Source organism: Vidua chalybeata, chromosome 1 (genome assembly GCF_026979565.1).
Source record: "Vidua chalybeata isolate OUT-0048 chromosome 1, bVidCha1 merged haplotype, whole genome shotgun sequence".
In the NCBI taxonomy this organism is placed as follows: Eukaryota; Metazoa; Chordata; class Aves; order Passeriformes; family Viduidae; genus Vidua; species Vidua chalybeata.
Genome location: NC_071530.1, coordinates 124,411,777 through 124,437,872, shown reverse-complemented (window position 1 = coordinate 124,437,872; position 26,096 = coordinate 124,411,777). Strand labels below are relative to the sequence as shown.

At 40.3% G+C, this 26,096-nt stretch overlaps 1 protein-coding gene across 1 annotated transcript; it reads right to left on the bottom strand.

Annotated features, from left to right (window-relative positions):
- Window positions 1–526: 526 nt before the first annotated feature.
- ZBTB10 (zinc finger and BTB domain containing 10) lies at window positions 527–25,419 on the bottom strand. Its single transcript, XM_053959442.1, has 5 exons — window positions 24,216–25,419; window positions 16,261–17,158; window positions 7,093–7,266; window positions 5,079–5,254; window positions 527–2,631 (listed from the first exon to the last, which is right to left on the bottom strand). The coding sequence occupies exons 1-5, from the start codon at window positions 25,140–25,142 to the stop codon at window positions 2,326–2,328; spliced, it is 2,481 nt and encodes an 826-aa protein (XP_053815417.1). The 5' UTR covers window positions 25,143–25,419; the 3' UTR covers window positions 527–2,325.
- Window positions 25,420–26,096: the final 677 nt, after the last annotated feature.

Genomic DNA, 26,096 nt, shown 5'->3' with positions numbered 1-26,096 from the left:
TGATTTAAGTAGTAAAAGAAGATTCAGTTTCAAGAGAATAAGTTCATACCTTGAGGAAAAAAACCCAACAAAACAAAAGGAGAAAAAAAAAAAAAAAAGGAAAATACATTAAGAATGTAGAGCCAGGTCCAGTTTCTAAGCATTAAGTGAGCAGTATTCTAATAAAGCAGATTTAGGTGAATTTCAGATATATATATATTTATATATATAGACAGATCTACCAATTGTAAACTATGGTTTTAAAAGGGATAAATGGGATGGAAAAATCTTTATGCTATACTTACATATTCACAAAGCAGAACATTACTTTAACGTTTAAAATACTTTTTCATTCATATCATCTTTGCCCAACTAATTTCTACTTTGGACCCCACCAGAATTACACATTACTCATTTCAGTCTAGAACAATGAGAATAAAATGTAATTTTCAGTGTAAAAAAAGGTACCCCGCCCTCCCCACCCTCCCCAAAAAACTATTAATGTCAGGTTTACAATGATGTGGAAACTACCAATGAAACAAGTGGATGATAAAAAAAAAGCATTTTAATTCCCATATAACTGTAGTTCAAACTTATCATCTCAGTTTCAATCAGCAAAAACAATGTGTTAACATTATGTTACTGTTCTATGGACAACAGTAAAGCTTGTCTCTTTAAATACATACCAACTTTGATCAGATGGAGCACCAGTAAGATTTTGTCCATCAAAGTATAATTCAAAGTTATCCACACAACTACCATAATTTAGTTACCTGACATAAAATAGGAAAAAATATACTCATTTTAAAATTAAACAAAGTTGAAAAATATGGTGACCCTCAATTGTTTTTTATACAGTACTGTCACACTGGCCTAGCTATGTGTCATGACAAATGCTCTGCATATTTACTCACTGTGACATAATAGTACATCAGACATATTGTTCCAATGATTGCCTGAATTAACTTGCCTTAGGCTAGACAACACAGAGGAGTTTAAGGTGAAGGTGTAATGCCCTCCCCTCCCTATGAAAGGGGGCCTGAAATCATTGGTACAATATTACAAGCTTAGAAAAAAAAAAAAAAAAAAAACTACGTGGCTACAAAAATTCAAGTTTCAATGTCTCCTAGAAAATCTGAAACAAAGAGCATAAAGAGCATATCCTCCTGAAAAGTAGACAACTCAAAGAGCATTATTTTGCTTTGGACTTCTTGTATTTCTTTAAAAAAAAATCCAGCAAATGAGCAAGTTAAATGTAGTTTGTTTATATTAAATACTAGCAACAACACATGAAGTACAAAAGAATAAAAAATTGTTTGTGTTCAATGATGAACGATGGGCACAATAGCCTAGTGTCCAATTCACATCACATAAACTAGCCAAAAAACGGACAAGTAAGAAATTATTGACCAAAAAGTTGTTTTAATATGACACTTTCTCCATTTCTTGTGTTTTATTCTGTGGGACTGAGGTATACACCAGGGAAACAAAAAAAAAAATTTGAGAGAAGGGGGGCCTTAGAGGGGAGAAGAAACATTATTACATCAGTTATCTTTTAGCATGACTGTTTCTTTTGACTAAGTGGCACAAGAGCTACCCATGCTCTGATCAGTCTATTATTTCCATTACTGGTCATTTCTTCTGCATTATCGTTTTTAAACTGATGAATCAACAACAACCTTCTTTAAAAACAGACACTAAATTAATGCCATTAAAAACTTCTCCAGTGCTTATCACCCATAGCACCTGCCAGCACAGAGCCAAAAGGTTTCAACCCAAATTTCAATACGGTGTTGGCAATATCTGTGACACATATTTAAATGATTGGCTTTCACCTATCAGATTACAGGAGAGGTAAGGTTTGTATGGCAAAGACATGCTTGTGGAAAATGAGCCACTAGCCCAAATTAGCTTCACTGACTTGCTGACAAAAGTACAAGTGGATTTGGGAAAGCTGTCTTTATATTTCCATACCAAATTGCAATTTTCTTCATTCATGTTAACAGGTACATGAATGTGTAACATAATTACAGTTACTACTATGTCTGAATAGGACCCAAGTAGCTATAGCCTATAAATAATAAAAAATACATTTTTCTTTTGATAGCTGACTGTAGATGTGAGGACTCTGTATAATTCAACCAAATGGTTGTATGCTGTACAGTCCTGTGCAAATATCATAAAAAATTAATAATCCTTTTTTTGCTATAAGGCTTTGACCCTACATTTTCACAGCAACATAACTACCATCCAGCCTGTACCATATTTCACAAGCCTTCAGTCCAAAAATTCAAACAGTCAATCCATACAGTGTCCACTTGCAGCACCCTGAAGTCATATGCTCTGTCAGTCATCTAAAGGCATACAAACTTCCCCGCCTTCATCCCATCGAGACTGGTCATTCTGTTCTTCTACATCATCACCAAGCTCCTCATCGCCTTCTCCCACTTCATTTTCTTCGTATTCTTCATCTCTAGGGAAATCTGTGTCCTGCACCTGGTCTGCTCCCTCTTGCCCTCCAGGCTGAGATTTATCTGCACAGTCTACACAAACTCCATAACGTCGTGATCCATGTCTTATTCCAACGCTGGCTGCTAGCATGAAAATCTTCTTACACACCATACACTTATACTTTTTATCCTTTTTATGCACCTATGGAAGAGAAATTTTAACAGCTGAATATGGGCACATCAGGTTACATTTGAATATAGTACTAGAAAATTATTAATAATGACAATAATAATTATTAATATAAAGATTCCTATTTTTAACTTTTCCAAAAGATACCAAACACTGTTCAGAGTAAGGAAGGATTACTGGAGATGTATTTAAGTATTCCTCAACAGATATGAGCTACTGCCCACAAACAAACCACTTCGCTGGAGCTCAGCAGGTCGCCTGTTCTTTACACAGGCGAGTGTTCACATCTCCTCAGGGTACAGAACAAGATTCAGAAGCAATGAGAGCAGCACAAACCCTTCCACTGCACACAACATAACTCATTTAGAAAATTGCTTTTTACAATTTTAAATTCTTGAAATATTAAGAACAAGCAAGAGTTATTACATTCAAGAATTCAAAGAGCAAAACTCTTCTTTCATGACTTCTCCCTCTCAACACAATTAAAACCAACATCAACTTTCCAGGTCCCTTAGGTAATTTTTTTGTCCTGTATTTGAGTCTGTGTGTAAAATTAGAAGGCTGCTGTTGACTAACCATAAACTTTGATTTTAAATTTGGAAGTATGTTGCTTGTACAAGTAACTGAATTCAGCAACCATGTATATTAGTTATTATCTATGAAAAAATTACATTGAAGATTTCCTTCTTCTATCTGGTGTTCCCACAACAGATTACAATTATGTGCTTAAATATCTAATTTGAAGTCCCATTGAAGAAGTTGCAATTTTAGATAAAAAAGAAATTACCACCCAGATGAGGGGAAAAAATAATTAGGTCATGATACAAATAGTTACTTCAGCTCTACTGTATAGTCAGTACAGCTGATACAGCTGTGCTTTCCTCAGCCTCTAGACTTGTTATAATACTTCACACAAGGCTGAATGATTGAGGTTTGTTGAACTGAAAGGGGGAGGAGGGGGGGAAAAACCCCCAGAAAAAAGTGTTCTGACTTTGTCAGAGAAAGAACACTTCAGAGTTAAAGCACAGAACTGCACTGAACTCACTCCACAGCTGTTTTCATATTGTCTGACTTCAAAATCTTCAGCTACAAGTCCTGGTCAGAAAATACAGGACAGAAAATATAGAAAACTGAAGTCCCATTCTACTCTTCCTGGTAGACCAACTAACTCCCACTGCTGCTGTCTTCTCTGGTAAGCCACAAAGGAAGGAGCATGACCATCAATGAAGCAATAATACCCCAATTCTCTTAGCCTTTCTGCATATGAGAGATGCTCCATCCCTCCAATCATTTCCATAGCCCTCTCCTGAAGTAGCTCCAACAGTTCCATGTCCCTCCTGTTTTGGGGACGCCAGAGCTGGATGCAGTGCTCCAGGTGGGGTCTTGTGAGAGGCAGAATGCCCTTCCTCACCCTGCTGGCCATGCTGCTTTTGATGCAGCCCAGGATACATTTGGTGTCTGGGATGAAAGAGCACATTGGTGGCTCATGTCCCACCTCTCACCCACCAGCGCCCCCAATCCTTCCTGGCACGGCTGCTCTCAACATGCTCATCCAACAGCCCCTATAGATACCAAGAGTTGCCCCAGCCCAGCTGTAGCACCTTGGAGAAGTGCATTTTATCCCATTCCATGTACTAACTAAACTTTTCTATCTATCTACAAATCATCTTGCAAAATTAAGGCAATTTTTAAAATCACAGCTTGGAGAAATGTTATTATTTTCTTTTATTACTGCCCTAAAACACACCTTGGATTTTATATAGTATATATTATAACGAAGTCTTAATTTCCTTATAGACTAGATACAAAGTACCTACAAAATACCCAAGACAGATAAAACTTCCTCTAGATCCTCAGATAAACAAGTACTCAAGTCAAATCCTGAGTTATGCAATGTGCACAGGACAGGGTAAGCTGAACTGCTGGTTATGGTACTGGCAGAATGTAAGTCAAACAGATGTTTACTTTCTGCATCAGATATTTTTCATTCTTTCCTAATCTTAAAGCAGATGCTACACTATAGCTTTGTCTAGTTGTGAAACAAACATTTCAGAACTACCTCAAGACATTGTGCAATTGCTGAATTAACAGGGTGCCCTCACAGAAAATGGTGATGCAGCATTATAGACCAAGATGGGCTGTTCTACTGCAGTAAAGCTAAGCCAAAACTGCTTCTCATTATCTACACAATACTATATACACTGCATCCCTTTATTACATCACTTTCAAAATAATCTTGAAATTACTGTCTTCATTGACACTGCATTTTCCATTAAGAAAACAAGAAGCACAGTTATCCAAGAAATGTTTATCTTCATCCATTTCAGATCAAGATAAGACAATTTACATTATGTCAAATCAGAGAACAGTTTGTTCCAACTACCAAAACACCTGAAAATCCCCATAAAACCCCACTCCTATGTGTGCATAGATATACATGAACACTTGAGATTACCTACCAAGGAATGTCTCTTTACATGCTCTCTTCGTGTAAACAGCTTCCCACAGATGTCACAACTGAAAGATCTCACGCCTGTGTGAATGAGCAAGTGTCTCTTTAGTGTTCTTCTGTATTTGGCTACATAATTACAGTGCGGACACTTCAACTTGTTCATGATTAAAGCAGAGGAATCACCTAAAAGATAAGAAGCCATCAGGAGAAAAGATGATGAAACACACAAAAAATAATTTAAATATGTTCTGTCTAGTGCACAAAAAAAAACAGGTGCCAAAACAAAGCAAAACACACGACCTTTCATCAGCAAAATCAGGACAATGCCCGTCTGCAGAAATCAAAAATGCTGCTAAGTTCTGCATATACAATTCTATTAGAAAAATACCTACTTGTAACCAAGGCATTTTTACCACAGAAGTCTTATTTCATGAGTTGAAGTAAGTTAACTACAATTTACCAATATTCCTATTTGTCAGTTATACCAGAAAACATTTTCTTCTGGCTTAGAAACCCTTTAACTCTGCAGCATTTAGACAGTCGCAATCTTCTCTTCCAATATTCTATTTAGAATTACATGCAGGAACTGTCTACCAAGACCTGACTTTAAAAAAAGTATAAGTAAGAATGAATATTGACAAGAGGAGTAAAACCCTAAGAGGTAGCAAAATTCTGAAATTCTCAAAAAGTAATTGGTTCAGATTTTACCTATTTTCTACTGTGATCTAACAGCAGAAAAAAATAAAAAGAGCAGAGAAACTTATGGAAGTAGCAATATCTCACTTCTTCCTTATGATGGAGGAGAACTCTATATAGTTTGCTCAAAGGATATATGCAAAACAGGTTTAATACAGCTGCCTATTACTGTGTGAAAAAGAACAACACAGGATTCTGTGGCATGGAGAAGGCCACATAGGAATACAAGGATGATTTTGATATTTTCATACTGACACAGCTTACTACAGGTGAGAACTTATGAACATAACCATAACCATCTGGAAGCATCCAAAAAGCACTGGCTAAGGCTACATGATTATGTGCAAGAGTTTCTAATGTTCACACTGGCAAGGAAGAAAACATAAGTAATTGTGCATTATGTGCACATGCTCATATGGCTGTATCTAGAGTTGCCTCCTTTGAGGTTCTAAATCCATCTCAACATGGAAATTACATTTTACTAATATTCACAAGTTTGCATACTGGAGCACTCGTGTGAGCTGCATGTCCACAGAACGTCACATAATGGCTTGCATGAAGAAAACTAAGTCCTATATAGGCAGACATCAGGGCTGTAAGATATATGGGAATTTAATGGTTTAAGAACACACAGACTTCCTAAGACCCAGCTTCTAATTTCTTGACTGCCAGCAAATTTCACCTTCTGATGACCACATTTCTTCTACTGTAAACCCCAAAATATTTAAAATAAACCATAAGCCACATTCCAGTAATAGCTCCGTTAAAGAGAAGAGGTAAGCATTACTATTACCCAGTACTTGATATCTTTTTACTCAAGACTTTATGTATTGTAAGGAACTAGCAACAATTGTTTTAGATATGGTGGTGTTTTCAGTATGCTTTCAGACAGAAAAATAATTACAGATAATTGCTTGCTTGAACTGACAGAAGAAGGCTTAATTACAGCTGCACTGAACTAAAAACACTTATTGCAATGAAGTTTTTTATTTTTAATAGCAAGACATATGCTGAGATCACCTTTTAAAATTATATTTATTTCCATATCTTCCCCATCCAAGTTTTCAATTTCAAAGGCTATTTATCTGTATTTAGCTTAGTAAAGGGATGGGCAGTTATCAGGTTATTAAAGACCTCAGGTACCTTCACACTCAGTCACAATATTAGAACTAATATAAATCACATTCTGCTTTTACTCTTCCATACATTTCAATTCCTTTTCCTCCCTCCAAGGAAGTACATTATCCAGAAAGGCAAATGATATGGAAGAAGATTGATTAAATAATCTCCTAACCCTCTACCTACTCTCCATCAGATACACTTACCATTTTCCCAAGCGTCTTTTGGCCAAGATTCTGGCAGCAATCCATACTTGAAATCATTTGAAGTACCCGGTAGCAGCCCATACTTGAAGTCACTTGAAGTACCCGGCAGCAATCCGTACTTGAAGTCATTTGAAGTACCCGGCAACAGTCCATACTTGAAGTCACTTGAAGTAGCTATTAAAGACACATTCTTTCTTTAGCTTCCTGGGCTCTAATCAGTCATCAATCTAATCTGTTTAGCAATATATATATCCTTTTTAAACTGTGACAAAAAAAGTTTCTAGCCTTAAAATAGTAATTATAGCATGTTTTCACATGGTATTCAATACTAAAACAAGAAATAACTGTATTCCTAATTCAATGAAATGAGACCATTGAACTACTTTCCACAGCACCATTTCTTCTCCCCATCCTGAGGAAAATTGAAAGCCTTTTTCATACTACAGGGACTTTGATGGTAAGGATATGTACTCCCTCACCATCATCATGAGGGGGCTGAAAGGTTTTCTGATGGAAAACCTTTCTCTTCAGAACTGCTTTGTGCAATGTCTTCACCTGGACTGCCACAGTAGTCTAGCTGGTACAAAAGTAAGTATTTTCTACTAGAGGCATGGTTGGGTTTTTTTTTTATTGCCTTAAAATATCTTCATGGTATACATATATAGTGCTTTAAATACCTTTATTTACATAAAGGATCCTACAGCTATGTCTAAATCCTTTTCTGAATAATCATGTCCATTACTCTATAACCACATCAATTCAAGAGACCATAATTACTTGGAATATAACAGCTTAAAAGACTAGTTTGCATATTTACATTTGCTCTTAAGACAAGATCTTCTGCAGTTTATGTTGACTTTGTATCCTTTTTTCCTCTTTAAAAAAATAAAACCATTCAGAAGTGAACAATGCCTTAAAAAGATCTGTGCTTGTTTAATTCCATACTTCATAACAAGTAAGAACTGCATCAGTGAACATGGAGTCACTATTACAGAGCACAAAGAACTATAAATAGTACACAAAGCTGCACTAAGAATTTGACAAAATCATATTTGTTGGGCAAAAGCTCTTCTGGCAATAGTGCAAATCAATGTTTCCCCCAATCCCCAAGACAGGAGTTTGTTGGAAATCATGAACTCATAAATCCATTACTTTCCTCACAGGCAAACAGTTGTTAAATAAACAAACTGCAGTGGTAACTGGCAGATTTCCTTTTATTTCTCTGGATGGTAGTTGGGTCCTCACACTGGATTCCCAATGTCACCACCGTGAAAACTCTTGAGGAGATGTATTCTTGCTTTCAAGCCTGAAACTATACATTTTAATAGTCCAAAGACTTCTTTTTATCCCTACACTGTTCATTCTAAGGATTTTTTGGGAAAGGAAATTCTCTTAGGCTAAACTGGAATTTCATGCAGCTAGTGGCAAGCTGCACATTTAAACACTTCCAACTTGCAGTTTTACAGGAAAAAGGTACAGATTACAAATCCTCACAGCATAAGACACAGCAGTTTCATTTACTGCTCAGGCAGCATTACCACTGGCAGCAGTGATTTGGTCTGCAACATAAGACAACAGTTCAAAAGGATATCACTTAACAAGTAGGAAGCTTAGAATTCTATCTTATCCATTAGACAATGGAAAACAACAAGCAAAGCTGGATCATAACTGCCAAACTAGGCATTCCACCAGAGCTTTTAAAAAGCAGAGCTTGAGTGAATGAAGACGAGAAATAGCAGTATTTTAGCTCATCTAACTACCTATTTTGCTATAAATGGAAGAAGAGGGAAGGGAATAAACCTCCCTCTCCCTTAAAAAACACAAAGCAGTGAGGATTTTTTTTTTAATTACTGACTCTAACTTTAATTACTGACATAACTTCTGTTATGTCCAAAAGAGGCAAGAACTCCTTATACTAATTTGGAGTGATGGACTCCAGCAATGGCATCTCAACAACTCAAGGACTAGAACACAGATACCCTATAGACATGCCAACTACACATTCCTTTGAGGTGAGAAGGAAGACTTCCTTCTATAATACACAAGAAAGGATTAGAGAAGAAGCTGGGTAAGAGCAAAGATGACTTGGATCTTAAGGCTAAAAGCCTCCAAACTACAGTAGGCTTCAGGATCTAGCAGAGGAAAAAACCAAACTTTTATACTTTTATAACGTTTAAAGTATTATATCTTTTCTTTATAGATTTTTCTCCCTGTGCTAGAACTGTAGCTGAGCAATGAAAGGTCAGTCAGTAATAAAATATTTTAATCACTTTTCCCTCCCTTATAGTATGAATATCTGTAAGATCAACAGACCCAAGTCTTTACTGCACACAGATGTAACATTACGCTGTGTACAGGCACTATTGTATAGCTTCCTTCAGAATAAGCATACACCAAAGACTGACCATAGGTAAGAGGTGGACCAAGCTGAACATATTTCATAACACTGTCACTTTGACAATTCTTCTGTATTTAAGAGAACACAAACTAAATGTCACTAGGAACATTTATGTACACATCTGTTATTTAAGTCTGTGAGAACTTAGGAGCTCAAATCCCTGAATAATTCAAGATCTTAGCACAAGACTCTGCATAGAGCCAAATAAATTTAAGAGCTGTCATCTAGTGTAGGTAGTAGCTACTAAATCTTTCAACTTCCAGCTGGAAGAGAAGACCCACTATAACATGAAAGAACACCAGCACAGATACCACAAGAGATAAGAGGTTGCTACACATGCTTCAGTATACATGACTAAGTAGATAATAATTAAACCTAATGCTTATTCTTAGAATAATTCGTTGACCTAGAAAATCTGATTAAGCACACATTTAATGTGTTCAAAACAAAACCATTCAAAAGGCATATTTAGTGTCTAATTGCTCATCCAAACAAGATAGACTTTAATTACACATAGACTGGAAGCTGGAAGTGCAATACCCAGCCTTTACTACCTTCCCCAGCTGGATATAGAGCCTACAGTCAGGTCAGCTTCTAGAATGCAAGTTATTTACAGACCCTTGTGGCTCATAATATCTTCTCCCATTTCTCCTCTCACCCAGGCTACTGGCCCCTGAAATCTGCTTGCAAAACTAGACATAATTATCATCTGACCTGTTCTGGTCAATTTAAAGCCAGATGATAGCCTCTTGATAGGAGGCTGGAAGCAACTCTGGATGCAGTCATACTGGTATAATGGGGATAGGGTGTAAAGGGGGAAAGTATAGACAGGTAAGGCAGATCTTTGAAGAAAAAAATAAAGCTAATTAGAAGCAATAATATTCTCCAGACTAAACCACTTGATCACAACTTTTCTCTGATCTTAGGTTACCTTTCTACACTTTAGTTGATTTCTAAAAGGTATAAGTTAATAATCCAAATGTCACTTAACCTCAAACATTTACCCATCCTTCTAGGCTGCATGGATAAAAGGCTATCAGTAATGTGATCTTTTATTAAAGTCAACAAGAAGCAAAGCCAAAATAATAAAAAATAAAACAGAATACAAAGAAGCTGATCAATCATCAGCACTAAAATTCACACTATGTTGATTTGAGAAGAAGTAAGGACAGTGTGAAATAAAATAAAGTGGTTGTGTGGCTTTTACACCACTAAAAAAAGGAATCAAAAACATTGTGAAAGGATTTTATGTTCTACTGCATTTGTTCTCAGGAAAGAGGATAACCAGAAGCCAGATACAATGATTTTCAGTTTCGAAGGCAAGAGGTAGGCATGCACCAAGAGAAAGAGAGAACATATCTAAGCCAGAACCATTCTTAGTTTGACAAATTTCACTCTTTTTCTGATTGATATCAGAAAATATACTGATTTGGGGGCCAGAAAATGATACATTACTGAGTAGGTGATGATATGAGAAATAATGAGAAGTTCACTGACAGAAGCCATTGAACAGGGCATTATAGAAAAGGACACACAATATGGTGTACTGAGGGAAAAGATATAAAACTTCACATTAGATACAGCTGTTTGTAGTGAACTTAACTTCTGTTTTCTTCACATATATTAACACTACAAATAGTGCCAAAATAATAGAAAAATAAATACTATTTTTCACTATATTTTTTGACATTGACTGCTCATCTAATCAATTAAAAAAGACAAAGTAGACAGGATAAGGCCAGTAGATTAGGCCATAGCTTTCAAGGATTGCAAAGAAAGCAGTGGTAATCTACTGATACAATCTGCATTGCTATTAGAGAGCTGGATTTGTTGCTTATGTTAGGTAACATGACAGAGGAAACAGCACTGCCAAGACTGACATACTAGGAAGGTGGGGAAAAGAAAGTATTTTGAGCTCCCTTTGTTCCCAGAGTATTCCTCACATCTTTAACCTTGCTTCTTCTGAAAAGGCTTATTCCAGAAGCACATTACTGCTCAACTGCCTCTTGCAACAGAGGGCTTAGACATATTTAAGACATTTTGCCAACACAATCTTACTCATACTCTGTTGCTCCAAATTGCTCTCAATTTTTACTATTTTTCATTCATGAAAAAGTGGTATATTGCTGTGACTACAGAGTCAGATCTAGAATCATCTACCCCTGACAGAAGACCACTAACTGATGCCAAATATATTACGCACTTGCTTTTCAACTTGATTATCAAACTTTCCCTGAAAAATTCCTTCCCAAGAAAGTGAAAGCTATTTTGCTGATCTTCTCCAACAACTATACCAGTGAAATACAAAGTAAAGAACTTTCCTCATGCAGACCGTTTATTTGTGGCGAAGTTAATTGTTCTCATGGACGCTTTTTAGTAAGTCAATGCATTACACTGGGACTCAAAGGGATTTTCAGGCAGAGAAGATCTCACAAAACCTTCTTTCCCAACCCATTCAAAAAAAAAAAAAAAAAAAAAAAAAAAAAAAAAAAAAGAAAAAAGCACATTGACACATTGACAACAGTAACAACAGTAATATACAAAACATTGCCTGGAGTTCTGGAGCTCACACCAGACTCATACTGTGAGAATGCAAGGAGAGAACTTGCTTGTTTTTGAGATGATCCCTGGGAGAGGTAAATTGAATGAATGGGGAAGAGGGTGACCCTCAGATACTGCAGTGTTTTCAGATGACTTCTAAAAACTTTTGACACCTTCAATACTGGATTACACAGGGAATGGGACAAATAAAGTGGTTAAAGGTCCATCAAGGAACTTAAATCTTTTAATCAGGATATCAGCTTAAGGTCTAAAGAAAATATGACAGAGTTATAGTACCATGGAAAAGTAGGAAAAATATACAATTCTTTTTTCTTGTGTAACACAGTCAGTCAAGTGGGGTTTATCCCTACAAGAAATATACACGTGTCCTGATAAGTCCATCAATCTTGATTTCTTAAAATACAAAGATACCTGCTTTATTGTAAAGCCCTAATCAAGCTGTATTATGCTTCTCCCTTGCATCACGACAAAAGCTGGGACCAGCACTACACTTTTTGTAAGCAGTTTTACCTGCTCTATGTATCCTTCTGAAAAGTAGTTGTTTCTACAGCAAGCTGAATTCCTTCAGAACCCCTACAAAATCAGTTAGGAACCCTCTCGTTCCAGCAAGGACTGTTTTAATCCTGCACTTGTTATCCTTTCCCTCACCTCCACCAGATTACAGCATTATCTAGCCTGAAAATCACAGTAAGAAATTGTAACTTGTAGCTTCATAAAGCTACTGGGACATTGCATGCAAGTCTCCTAAAAATCAACACAGTCAGTTCCAGAAAGCATGAGCAATACTTCACAGCTGTGCTCTAATGTCTGAGGATAGGACACTTTACAAAAAAACAAAACCACCATTCCCAGATGAAAGACACCCAAGAAGTGATGAAAATTGACAAAATCACCCCGTGAACAGACATTAAGCATATGATGAATTATGTTCACTGAACTTTTGTAACACACTGTAATGTGATGTCTGCATGGTTATTTTCACTATGGTAAATGGTTAATTATAGGATGAATGATGGCTGTAAACAGTAAAAAAATTTTTAGCAGATTATCAACTAGGAGAGAAAATACTGATATAGGTGGTAACATTCCATGTTTTAATTAAACAGCTACTTTAATTAATATAGCTAAAACTGGAGAAGTCTTGAAAACTTCAGTAAAACATAAGTAAATATAAGACAGTACAAGGAATTTCAAATCCATCTTAACTTTTTAAAAGCTTCTTTAAAGCTCACCAACATGCTACTTCTACAGAGAAGGTGTTAAACTCACTGGCAATGATGCCTCAAGTTTTAGCTTTTATATTTTTCAGATTCTGTACTGTTTTAGTGTGTAGTTCTGAGCTTCATATTAGAGGATAGTAAGCTCTCTTCACAGAGTAGGTAGACAAAACAATTCCTTCTCTAGCTGGGGGCCAAGGACAAATGATCCAAATTTCAGGTCCAAGAGTATAAAAAATGGTGGACTGAAGAGAGAAAAACAAGAAGGACGGGACTTCCTAAGCTAAAGCTTTAAATAGACAATTATCTCCAATATGCTAATGGACCAGAACTTATAAAAGTGTGAGACCCTGTGGCCGGTTGTCATTTTGGTTCATCTTGGGTGTAGCCCTGGCTGGGCTCTTGTACTGCCCAAGGTGGATCCATTGAGGCCTGATAATAAATACCTACTTTATTCTTTAACTCCATCTAGCCTCTGTTCTAGGTCAGTCTTCACAACACATCAGCAACACAGGGTGAGAGGAAAAAGCAGCTGACATATCCTTATTGGATATGAGTAGAAAAACTCATGTTCAGCAAGGAGCAGTTTAACATACTTGCTTCACTGGAACAAGAGGGGTAGCAGATGCTTCAGAAAGCTTTTACTGTTTATTATCTAATACTTACCAACTGTACCCAACCGGAAAATTCATTTACTATTAAATTCAAGGAAATTTACCTTCAGGGATAAATTTTTGTAGTGAGAGGAGTGATCTTAAGTAGGCTTCTCTTCCACCATATCTACAGTATCATCACAAAAGCACCAGACCAACTCAAACCTAAATCAAGGGCACAGAAACTCACCCTGCATGTAACTGACAGTTCATAACCACTGGTGTTACCCCCATCAGAACATGACAAAGCATAATAGTAGAAGCTCATTTCCGTTTTAGCAACCAACGGGAGAGCTCCTTAGCTCTGAATGTAAGAATTTGCTATTCTTTATTTTTCTTCTTATAGAATTGTCTTATATCTATTCCAGATGACACTATCTTATGGATCTTTACCTCTCAGTGCCTATTGTTTTTGGTAGTTTTTAATCCCCACATGAAAGTTAATCTCTAAAAAGTTATTGTATAACCTGCAGGTTACTCTTCAACTCATTCCTGACATTCTTCCAACTCTCCACTCCTCCCTCTTCCACCTCTTTGGCACAGAGGGAGCAGTTAAAAGAAGAGTGTTTAAGAGTGGACACTACCTGCAAAGCAAAGAGAAAGAGCCACAAGCAGAAGAGAAAAAATACCAAAAGCTGAAGAATGGACTATGGGTGAAAAGTAAGTTATACCAAGCCCAACTTCAGTCACTCTTCTTGTTTCAAGCACTATGTATTCAAGAACTTAGTAAAAGTGAAGATATCATTACAAAAATATTAGATATGACTTCCAAAAGAATTCTGACATTGACAGAACATGTAATTAGGTACTTAGGAACATATATGGCGTGCTCTGAAAACACCAAAGAGATCATGAGTTGACTAGTATTTTAGAACTCTGTAAATTCCCCTTGCAGTCACAGAACTTTTCAATGGTTTTGGACAGACACCACAACACATATTCAGAATGCTCTGTCTCCAATATAGTTCTTTTCATCAAAATGCTACGTGGATGTATTTTGTAATTCAATTCTATAGCATAAGAAATTACTGGAAACATTGGTGCTTCTTGGTCAAAAAAATAATCCCAAATAACAACAACAAAAACACCACCAAAAAAAACAAACAAAAACCCCAAACAAACAAACCCAAAAAAACCAAGGACTAAACATACTGCACTGCTCATGCCCTCCATTTATTTCTCCAAGAAATCTTCACAGCACACATACAAAATTCCACAGAACCCAAACAATTATTTATATCTGTTGTTGGTGCCATCACACAGTAGGCATATTCTCTGTATTTCCATCAGTAAAAGACACTGAATATTTACCCCCTATAAATCATCAATAGAAATCACATGCTAAATTATTTCAGAAATTTTGTATTTGTGCAGCTAATACACACATCCTCAGCTCTTGCTCCAGACTCTCTTTTGTCCTTTTTTGTGGCACTGCAACTAGAGCAAGTAGTGTAGCCCAGCACAGGCAGAACTGTTGTGTGGGTGCTGAGGATGTAACATCCCCCACTATCTGCAGCTAAAGGTGCTTCACTTAGGCTAGATCTAACCTGATGCTGTGGACCTGAGGCATATTAGTGACTGTCACATTCTTGAAACACAGCTTCTATGCTCAGCCACAAGGAATCCTGTGCAATCTAACAAAGCTTTGCCAGTAAGAGAAGTAGAGGAAATTCACTTCACAAGCATAACTCCCAAGTAAAGCTAAAGCAGACATAGCCAGAGTTCAGAGATGAAGACCAGAGATAAGTAACAAGCATTTGGAGAAGTGCTCCTCAGCACAGCTGCTTCTCCAGAGCTGCTCTGTTGTGTCACTACTCACTAAGCACATGAAGGACTCTTGTACTGGAGAAACATATCCCCAGTTCCAGCCCACACTGCTCTGCACTGGCACATGTCACTGCAATGCCCAGGCACTGCTGGCACCACACAGCAGGACCGTGGATCCCCACGTGCCCCCCTTGCAGGACTACTGCTCGTCTCTGTCCCCCAGCCCCTTGGGCAGGAGCAGAGCAGAGCCCTGGAGGAGACATCCACAGTTCACTGATGTTTAAAGCAGACATACATTTTAAACTGCTTTAGAAACAAGACACATCTAAAGAACTTTGTTCCAGATGTGTCTCAAATCTACCCCTAATTTGGCTCCTAAATTGCAGTAAGTTTTCAAAACTATTAATTCATCAAAAAGTGAGGCAGGCAAATGACAATACTTCAACTGCATACATTAACTATTCATACAGCACAATAATTTAAAAAATAAAAAAACAAACATTACATAGGCAGGTACTGCAGTCAATACTTTAATTTTCAAATGACATAATTGACATTAAGCAATATTTACCTGCTTCTTCTTTAATAAATGACAAATCTTCTTCTGGATATGGGACTGACGGTTGCAACACTGAGCAATCTTCAGAATTCTCTTCAGTATTAGGTGGTATATTATAAATAAATCTCTTTGCAGTTTGGTTTTTCCTTCTTGCTTTTCCAGGTTCTTGAACTGATTGTCCTTGTGCACCCATGTCATTCCACACGAAAACTTTTCCCTCACCTTGAGATTCATTTTCAGCCATTTCAGGTGAGCTGTCCTGGACCCAACTGCAGTCATTCATTTGGTAGCTTTCCATTTGGCCCTCATCAATAGGGTAGGGATCATTCTCAGTTTTTATGCTACTTGCCAAGTTGGTAAGGTTTCGCGTTGCCCAGAAGCTGGCAACTTTTTGATCCCTTGGAGATAAACCATCCCTACTAACAGATCTTCTGTTGTAATCCACTACAACAGTCTCTGGAGCTTCCGATTTTATACTTATGTTTAAGGCATCTTTAATGAAGTTGCGGCAGGACTGGACAACCTCCGTCATCTGAAGGTAGCTGGCCACCGACATCACTTCAATGGCGTTTTGGCTCGTAAGCACGAGGTTACCAGAATATAAGAAGTCCAAGATGACAGAAAAACCTTGAACAGCAACAACGTCTAAATAGGTAACAGTGGTTTGGTTACGGCTTTCTTTGTTTGTAAAGCAATACAGAGTCTTAAAGAAGCGGCTGCCTGCAACCAGGATGTTCTTGTGAGCTCTGAAGACCCTCCCACTCACCACAATATTAACATCACAAAGAATGCCTTTCTTCCTCTGCTCGTTGAGCTCTTGCAGGAGCTGATAGCAGTAAGAGTTCTCATTTGGCCTGCTGTTAAAATCACAGTATCCTTCATTATTCAGTTCTGATGGTAACTCTGCCTCCTGCAATTAAAAAAACCGCACAAACATAATTAGCTCTTAATAATTAAAAAACCACACAAACATAGTTAGCTCTTAAAAAATGCTCTCCTTAGTTCTTCAACACAATAATAACAATATGAAAATAAACTAAAGAAGATTATTTTAATCAAACTATTTTTAAATTATTTATGTTCTTGGTCACAAAGGCAGACAGAAATATATAAACAACAAGACATTTCTGAAAACTATCAATCATGCTCTCATTCTGCACCTTCCACCCCCAAGTTTGAAACAAACAGAACTAGATTTGCCTTGAAGGCGAAGGAAGGAAAATTTCAGCCAAAAGTAAGGAAATATACAGCTGAGTGTCAAGTACTTGTTATTCCTAACCCACATATATTAAAGATTCAGGAGCCTCTCTTTCCAAAGATTTAACTAGATGATTCTTACATATCAAATCCCTTGTACTTCCCCAGAAATCAGCACTTAAACAATTAAGCAGAATCCGGATAAGTGATTCAACATTTTCTTCATGCTGAGATATGAACAGACACAGATTAGGTCTGTACGTCCCAATCTGTCTGGAATGTTTTAAAGAAAACATATTGCTCATGTAGCTATAACAGCAAATGTATTTCTTATACAGTTTTACAAATTATTTATCCTTTGCTTTTTAACTGCAGCAGGTTTAGGATTAAACAGTGTATCACATGACAAGCAGAATAAATATAAATACTGCAGATGACAAAAAAAACTCCCGACTTAAGCCTCCATTACAATACTTACCTCAGACTTTCTTGAAATAAGCCTCCCAAACTTTCCATTGGCAACATTGGCACAAGACTTACTACACACACACAACCTTTTTAAGATGTGATCTCAAACACAGCTTCAAAATTTTGCTAAAACCTGGTATTTTCAGAAAATCCAACACCAAGATATAATTAATTATTAAAGATTAGTTAAGACAGAGAGAGATCAAGAGATTTGAACTGGATTTTAGAGCACATAGAAGACTTCTAACTCATGTTTAGATAAAGATGATTCAGAGATTGTACAAAGCAGCAGCTAGGAGAAAGCAGAAAACACAGACTGGCATATTTGAGACCATACTTATATGGGCTGACATATGCTGCCATCAAGAGCAGCAACAATGACAGCCTGTTTCATACTAGATCTCCAAGATTCTCTCTTCTTTCCTAGTAAAAAAGGAAAGCCCAAAAATGGATAGCTCCAAGCTAAATCATTATTTTCTTCTCTCATCTCCTAAAACACCTCACTGATTAGGGAGCTAGAGCTGCCTCAACATTACAGGTCAAAATCAGTATTAAGAAGGTAATGTTAGCACTGTCATGAGCACATAAGCTAGGCTGGGGCTAAAATACACATTGAAGGAAAGCACTACTCTTAATTTGAGACTATGGCAGAAACCAGCTATGTATATTTAAAAAGTCACTTTCCACCCCACAGACCTTAGTGGATTAAATCAGTACTCATCTCAATTTATAATCCCAGTGTGGATCACTGGAATGACAACTGAGGCTGTAACTACATCTAAAATGGTGTTTACATCTATAAGCAGCAAATAAGGCCTGGTACAACCAAAACAGAAACTGTGCCATTTCAGCATCTCCTGCAGAGAAATTTCAGTTTGCTGTCACATTCAAGTTGCTTCTGAATCTCTACCCTTCTCAGAAAAACACTTCATTAAAGAGGAAGAAATAAAAGCAATTAGGCTTTTATGTGAAAACAAGCAACAAGATCTTTGCCCAACCTCATCTTAATTTTTTTTGTGTGTACTTTATGACACATCCCAAGTACTACCTCAGATCAAGGCTGTGAAACAGTTTGCTCCAGGTGTGGGACAGCTAAGGCTGTCACTCTAAGCTCTCAGATTTTAGTTCTGGACTAGCTTCCCGTCACTTTAGCAATGGAGCACTGCACAGTTTCAAAACACCAATTACACTGGCACTGGATCAGATTAAGATGAAAATGACGGTACCCTAAAGTGATGTCACGCTCATCAATCACCAGTGACTTGCACCTCACACAGTAAATGTTAGGTAGATGCTATGATAGCTGTCAATTTCATTCTCCGAGAACACATTAAACACCACATAAAATTTAAAGAACAACCTGCAGCAGTTCTTTTCTTTTGACAAATGTCTGATTAAATAATGGAGAGAGAGTACATTTTAACTAAGCAAGTATAAGTACCCCATCAGGCTGGGACAAAAAAAAATTATTTACAATGTGGAGCTTTTGTTTCCTGAGAACAGGACAAGCCAGCAAGGTGAAGAGGAGCTGCAGATCACAAATGTGCTACAGAAAAACAAGACTGAAATCTTCATTATAACAAGACCAGAAGGTTGAGTGGAAAAATGAGATATTATGCAACCTGTGTCCAAGCTATTCGGGGTGTGCGTTGGAGAAAGAGATCAATCGGTATTACAGCTTTAATTAATATTATAGCTTTACAGAAGTGGGTGCATAAACATTTCTAAAACTAACTGCAGTACTAAAACCAACTGTTTTACTGCTGGTACAGTACAACAGTTAACCCTAGTGCCACAACTCAAATCAAGTCCTGACATCTGAGCAGTTATAAGTCCATGTATACCAAGTATGACAAGTAGAATTGATATTTATTATGAGAAAAATGAATAAAATAATATTACTTTGAGATATCTCTCAAATATATTTGAGATATTTAGACATTGATAAAGAAAAAATACAGGAGGCAAGATGCAGCAAATAATTACAGGAAAAAGTGTATTTGCAAACTTCTGCAACTTACATGAGACATCAACATAAGGGTTCTGTTTTTCTAATGAGAACAACAAACTTAATGATATTTGCATAGATGTCAACTATATTTTCAGAATACAGACCCCACAGTCTCATCAACTAAGTTACTGCAACATCAAACCACCTCATCCTTTAATAAACACTAATAAGGAGTAAAAGAAAAATCAGCACAATTTCATTTCTATTTATGGAATCTTCAGTATTCTAAGTCAAAAACTTCCCTCTGTGGGTGAGATTAAGAAGTGCTGTAACAGAACAGAGACTGCTTAAGGAAACTAAAATTGTGCTCAGTTTCAACAGAATACACACAAAGATAAATTACTATTTTATATGTATAATTCATTAATTAAACTTGCCAAAAAGCTAACAGGAGCAGAATCAGATGATCAAAAATTGCTACTAGAGGTTTACTTTGTTTAGTTTTCTTTCTCCTACTGTTCCATCAGCATACTCTTTCCCTGGAAGGAAGAACAGTGAGGGCAGGAAGAATTAAGAAAAAACCCAAACCAACCTAACCACAGATTCCATCTCAACTGCACATATATGAAAAGTACTTATGCCACATTTTTTAATCCCTTCCCCACTACCACATCTTGCTCTACAGCAGTTCCCTGTGCCCCCAAATTAATTCTTACTCTGGTAAAAGTGTCTTCTAAATAAGTCAGCTATCAGCAGCTTCTTAACCACACGCAGAGGAAAATCATCTCAAAATATGGTCCCATCAGCTGCACACGATGCTCTACTGTTTCTGTACACACACAGCACCACTCACAGACAATTCAGCAATTCCAAATTATTTCATTAATTGCCTAATATCGAATTGAATAGTTTGAGGTTTGATAAAAACACTACATGAAAATACACTGATAGTGCTTACTCTAAGGCCTGACTTCCTCCTCAACTTCTTCACTCTGCTAAGAGTAAGTCAAGAAGTTAACTTAGAACACTAATGTAACTCTAACATCTGAAGCATGACTTCCATTCATCACTGCTCACATAATGCAAACAATTCCAGTTCACATGGAAAAAATAACACATCAAAAGCCTTCCTCCTTTTGGAGAGCTTCTGCTTTAAACCAACATGCCTGTTAGGCTGGAGAAAGCTTTTCTGGCAGTATTTCCAGATTATGTCCAGAAAGAAAATGTTTTAAGAAGATGGCTTGAGGAGAGGACTCCCCAGCAGCCAATAAATCTGCATCTTATGGACCCAAATTCATCAAACAATTAAAATATTTTGACATGATTTCCCACTAAGCATCCATTTCTTAAGATTCTTGCAACACAGTCTGTTCACTACAAAAACAAAGGTAGTTTCAAAATGATGATAGATTTCCTTAAGCTTTAATGTGGAGAAAAATTATTTTAAAAACTAGAATCGAAAAAGATTCAAGAATTTGGTCTTAGAAAGAAGCATCGGCTGACAGCTCAATACCCTTGAATTACAGCAGCTGCAACCACTTGTGATGTATTTTGGCATTCCAAATAAAATATATCCCAAAAATAAACTGAAATCATCACTCACTTCTTCATGAGTGTAATATCCAACAGACCTACAGAAATTTCCACTGCTTTACTGTCTTAACACCTACGATTTCCTTTCTGTGCTTGAGTGGTGGCACTATGCCATATGTTTATTAGCAGCTGCTAAACATGCCCTGCAGTTGAGGCTTGTCAAGTCCATAATACATGTGTGCTGTCTCTAACACAAAGGCTGAAAGATCTCTCCCAAGTTTCATTAAATCTAAACAGCTTTGCTGCCTCATTATGTATGTTGGAAATACGGTCAGGGTACAAATTACCTACTTTTGTTCCAAGTATCTTGTATCATGGCATTTAGAAAAAAAATGGGGCTATTGTTTTGGTATTAATTTAAACATATGTATCAAAAGAAATTCAAGTGCCATTAAGAGTATGAAAGGATACGGAAATTAAACATAGAAGGGAAAGAAAACAGATTCTTAATCAGGTTTTTGATAAAGCAACTGTAACATGAAAGTTCGCCACAAAGAAAACTACACTGACTCCTGAAAAACTCCAATTCCTTCCCTTGTGAGAAGTTTTTAACTGAAATGTAATTGCAGAAGGATGCACAAAGCACTGTTTTCCACTCAAAAAAAAAAGCAATCTCTTTACAGCTACCTTTGTTCCAACCTTATCTTTAGTACAGTGCAGAATCACTGACTCATCTATTCTACTGCTTCATTTATTATTCCAGTTAGTACAAATATTTTTTCTTAAACTATCAGTAGTATAAAAGCAGATTCATTTTTACTAATATTCCCATGACAATGAAAGGTCCTCAAATAAACACAATCTTCAAATACATACTTAGATTAACTTGTAGGCTATTGTGATAACAACCCAATATTCCGTCCTCCCTTCCACCCTCCCACTATTTAACAATTTTATAACAGACGCAGGGTAAGAGGACAGAAAGAAAAAAAAAAAGTTATCTGAGTAGAAAAAAAAATGCTTGGAATAGCTTTTATTTAAATACATCTAAAACATAGTGAGAGAAGCTTCCCAATGTAGCGGGGATTAGCAGCATCCACTAACACAGAAGGCTACACAGTGACAGAACATACTTCTACAGAGTAATTATTCACAACTCAAAGTTAGAAACTAGGCAACAAGACAGTAAGGAATATGCTGCAATAGCATTATGCAAGACTGGAACATTTTCAAAGCTATGAAGAAGTAAAAGCAACTAAGAATATAAGTCTCTTAATTAGAAACAACTAATTGAAAGCAAGTTTGGCTAAAACATTGCAGAGTGAATAGCAAACCCCAGAAGACTGAAGAAAACTGAGATGATGACCTACTACCACATAACATCTGTAACAGTAGGTGCTATAAAACTACACTCACTGAAAAAGAAGTATTAATCATCTTGAAGGTGAATGTTGCATTTGTAAATCCAAAAATAATATTTTGGATAACTCGTATTTGTGCACCATAAGGTTTTCCTTGCAGTCCTGCAATAGCTTCACAAAAAATTTGCATATATTTTCCAAGTAGTTCTAAGAAAACAACAGTTCATCTAACGTTTTATAAATCATCCTGTAATCCTGATATCCTGCCCCAACATTTGACTAGCAGCTCTTGTCCAAGGTACCCTGAGCTCCTTAAGAGTGCTCAAGCAATAACCTCAATCTAACTACCGCATTACATTTCAGACTCCAAATAAAGCTACCCAACCAAGGTGGGTGTTTTAATTAAAACTGGATTCTAAATGCAGAAAAACGGAGTGACTAATCAATTAATTCCGGCTAACAGCCTAACAATTCAATGACTAGCCTAACCTGAAGCAACACTTAGCTAATGCCCGCAGGCAAGTTTAACGCCAGGGAAGTGATCCAGCGAACTTCAGCAGCGCAGGCATCCCTAGGAGAAAAGGCTGCAGAAGGGTGCAGATTCAACATCAGTATTCTTTAGGGGCTTTTCATCCACATACATTCTAGGGCAAGCCCTGCCTCATTCGTGAAAGCAGCCAAGAAACACAATGATTTGAAGTTCAGCGGAGAACGTGAAGAGCTTCACTACTCCTACAGCGTTAGAGGAGCGCTGGCATAGTAACACGGCTTTCAGGAAACCACATGTTTATCTCAAACACACACCAAGCGATTGCAGACTTCTTGCTCAGCAACTCAATCTAAGGCAACGCAATCGGGAAAAAAAGATTTCAGCGCGAAGAACTTAAATACACGGAGTTATCCGATTAGTGCACCGGGGCCACACCGCTAAGCACTGCAGAGCGATTCCAATTTCACGCCACCGAGTCCCCATTTCACAAGCGGTCGCTGGCCGGACACTGCCCTCCCTCCGCCTGTACCGCAGGAGGAAGTTGTAACGAGCGTATTTAAATCAGTGCTGTGACACTGGGATTCGTACGCAACTTTTTTCCCACATCGCCGGTTTATCTTCACGAGATAAACAGATGAACTAATGAAAGCGGCACCCGCCAGGGCCGGACAGATAACGGGAACGGGATACAACCACAAACAACAGCTCGTGTTGTGTCTGTGTGCCTGCCCACATCCAGCGGGAGAGTCCCCAAATCCCAGAGGGGGCTCGTCTCCCGCTCCGGACGCGGCGAGCGAGAGCAACGCGGCGCGGCCAAGCCCGCCGGGCAACAACCACCACGAGCAGCCATTTAAAGAAGTTCACACACGTGAGCACAAGAAAACCTTACCTATGCAAAGGAGAGGCCGGGATTGCCCCTCCCTCTCTCCCTCCCTCCCTGCCGCCCCCTCCCCGTCCCGTGCCGTACCTGCTCGGCGCTGCCGGGCTCGTTGAGGCGATGCTCGGCGGAGAGGTGGTGCCGCAGGAGCAGAGCGCGTTTGTAGTTGCGGGTGCCCTTGCAGAGCTCGTCGTGGCCCCCGGGCAGGGGCGCGCCGGACATGATCACCTCGGGGGGCGCAGCAGCGGCGACGGCCGCGGTGCACCAGGCGCAGGACATGAGGCCGGTCTCCTGGCAGTAGTAGAGCCACGGGAACTCCTTGAGCCAGGAGCCCTGGAAGGAGATGTGCAGCTTCTGCAGCAGGGACTTGGGCCTGGCCAGCGGGAAGTGCCGGATGCTCTCCCCCTCGCCGCTGCCCTCCGCCTCGTCCCCGCCGTCGCCCCCCGACCGCCGGCTGCTGCTGCAGCTGCCGCCCTCGGCGCCGCTGCCGTCGCCCAGGCTGCCCCCTTCGCCGTCCTCCTCGTCGTCGCTGCTGTCACTCAGCGAACCCCCGTCCTGGACCAGCTCCTTGCCCTCCAGCAGCCCCTCCGTCTCCAGTCCCTCCGCGCCCTCCAGCTCCATCTCCTCGTCCGCCCCCCGCCCATTGAAGTGCTTCCGCGGCCAGGCCGCGGCCTCGCAGCCATTGTTGGCGGCGGGGTGGGCGGCCAGAAGCCCCCCGCCGCCGCGGAAGGCCAGAGTCCGGCGGTTCCTCTCGGCGAACATGGGGCCGGCGGCGGCGGGGGGCGACGCCGCGTCCTGGGGCAGCAGCAGCTCCTTCTCCTCGGCGGCGGTGGCCTCCAGCTCCTCGGCCTCCAGCCCCTCCAGCTCCGCCTCTTCGTCCGCCCCGCGCCCGTTCAGCGCCTCGGGGTCCTGCCGCTCCCAGGCCTCGGCCCCCGCCGCTGAGGCGGCCGCCGCGGAGGTGACGAGGCCGCCGCCGCCGCGGAACGCGAGCGTCCGCCGGTTTATCTCCGCGAACATGGCGGGCGCGCCCCGCGCCCCCCGCCCGGCCGAGCGCTCCGTCCGCCGCGGGAACGGGGCGGGGGAAGGAGGCGCCCGGCTGCCGTGCGGGGGCGGCGGCCGAGAGAAGCGAAGTCCGGCCGCTCGCTCCCCGCTCCCCCGGGTCCGGCCTGGATCGCGGCGGGCGCGGGGCTGCCCACAATGGATCCCGCTCGATCGCTCAGCGGCGGCGGCGCTTCCGTCCCGACAGGCCCCGGATCGGGTCGGGTGGCAAATGAACAACGGGCTGCCCACAATGCACCGCGGCCGCCGCCCGCCGCCGCCGCAGGGGAGGGGAGGGGAGGGGGGGCGCGAGCGGGGGGCGGGCAGGAGCGAGGGGGGGCCGGCGGGGGGCGGGCGCGCGCTGCGGCCGCGCCGCGTCACGCGCCGCCCGCCCCGCCCCGCCCCGCCCCGCCCATTGTGGGGCGGGGGGGGGGGGGGGGGGACAGGGTCGACCCCCTCCGTCCCTCCTTTCCTTCCCTCGCATCTGCCCGCGCCGAGGGGCCGCAGCCTGCCCCCTCGGCTGCCGGAAGCAGGGAGGGAAGGGGGACACCGCGGGGCGAGCGGCGGCGGCGGCCACGGAGCAGCGGCCAGCGGCCGAGCCTCCCCGGAGCGGCGGTACCGTTATAGGCGCGCGGGGCGGCGCGAGCGCCTCCCGCACGTGCCGGCGGGGCGGGTCCCTGTGCCGCGCGCGAGGCGCGAGGCGCGGCGCCGCCGCGGGGCGGGAGCGGTGGGGGGCCCCGCGGGCAGGAGCCGCGCCGTGACCCCGGCGGGCTGCGCGGGATCGTAGGGTGGGAAAAGCTGGGCGGCGCCGCTGTGGGTCATCGGGGCCGAAATCCCTGCTCAAGCACGGTCAGCCTAGAGCACATGGCTCGGGATTGCTTCCAGACGGTTCCTGAAAAACGGGGAGACGCCACCATCTCTCTGGGCAGCCTG

What these genes read in the sequence shown, in the direction of transcription:
- ZBTB10 (XM_053959442.1), bottom strand. Translation starts at nt 25,142, where the DNA reads ATGTTCGCGGAGATAAACCGGCGGACGCTCGCGTTCCGCGGCGGCGGC. An exon ending in AGCCCGGCAGCGCCGAGCAG is followed by an intron (nt 17,159 to 24,215) that starts GTACGGCACGGG and finishes TTTTAATTGCAG; the next exon opens with GAGGCAGAGTTACCATCAGA. An exon ending in AAAAGACGCTTGGGAAAATG is followed by an intron (nt 5,255 to 7,092) that starts GTAAGTGTATCT and finishes CTTATCTTTTAG; the next exon opens with GTGATTCCTCTGCTTTAATC.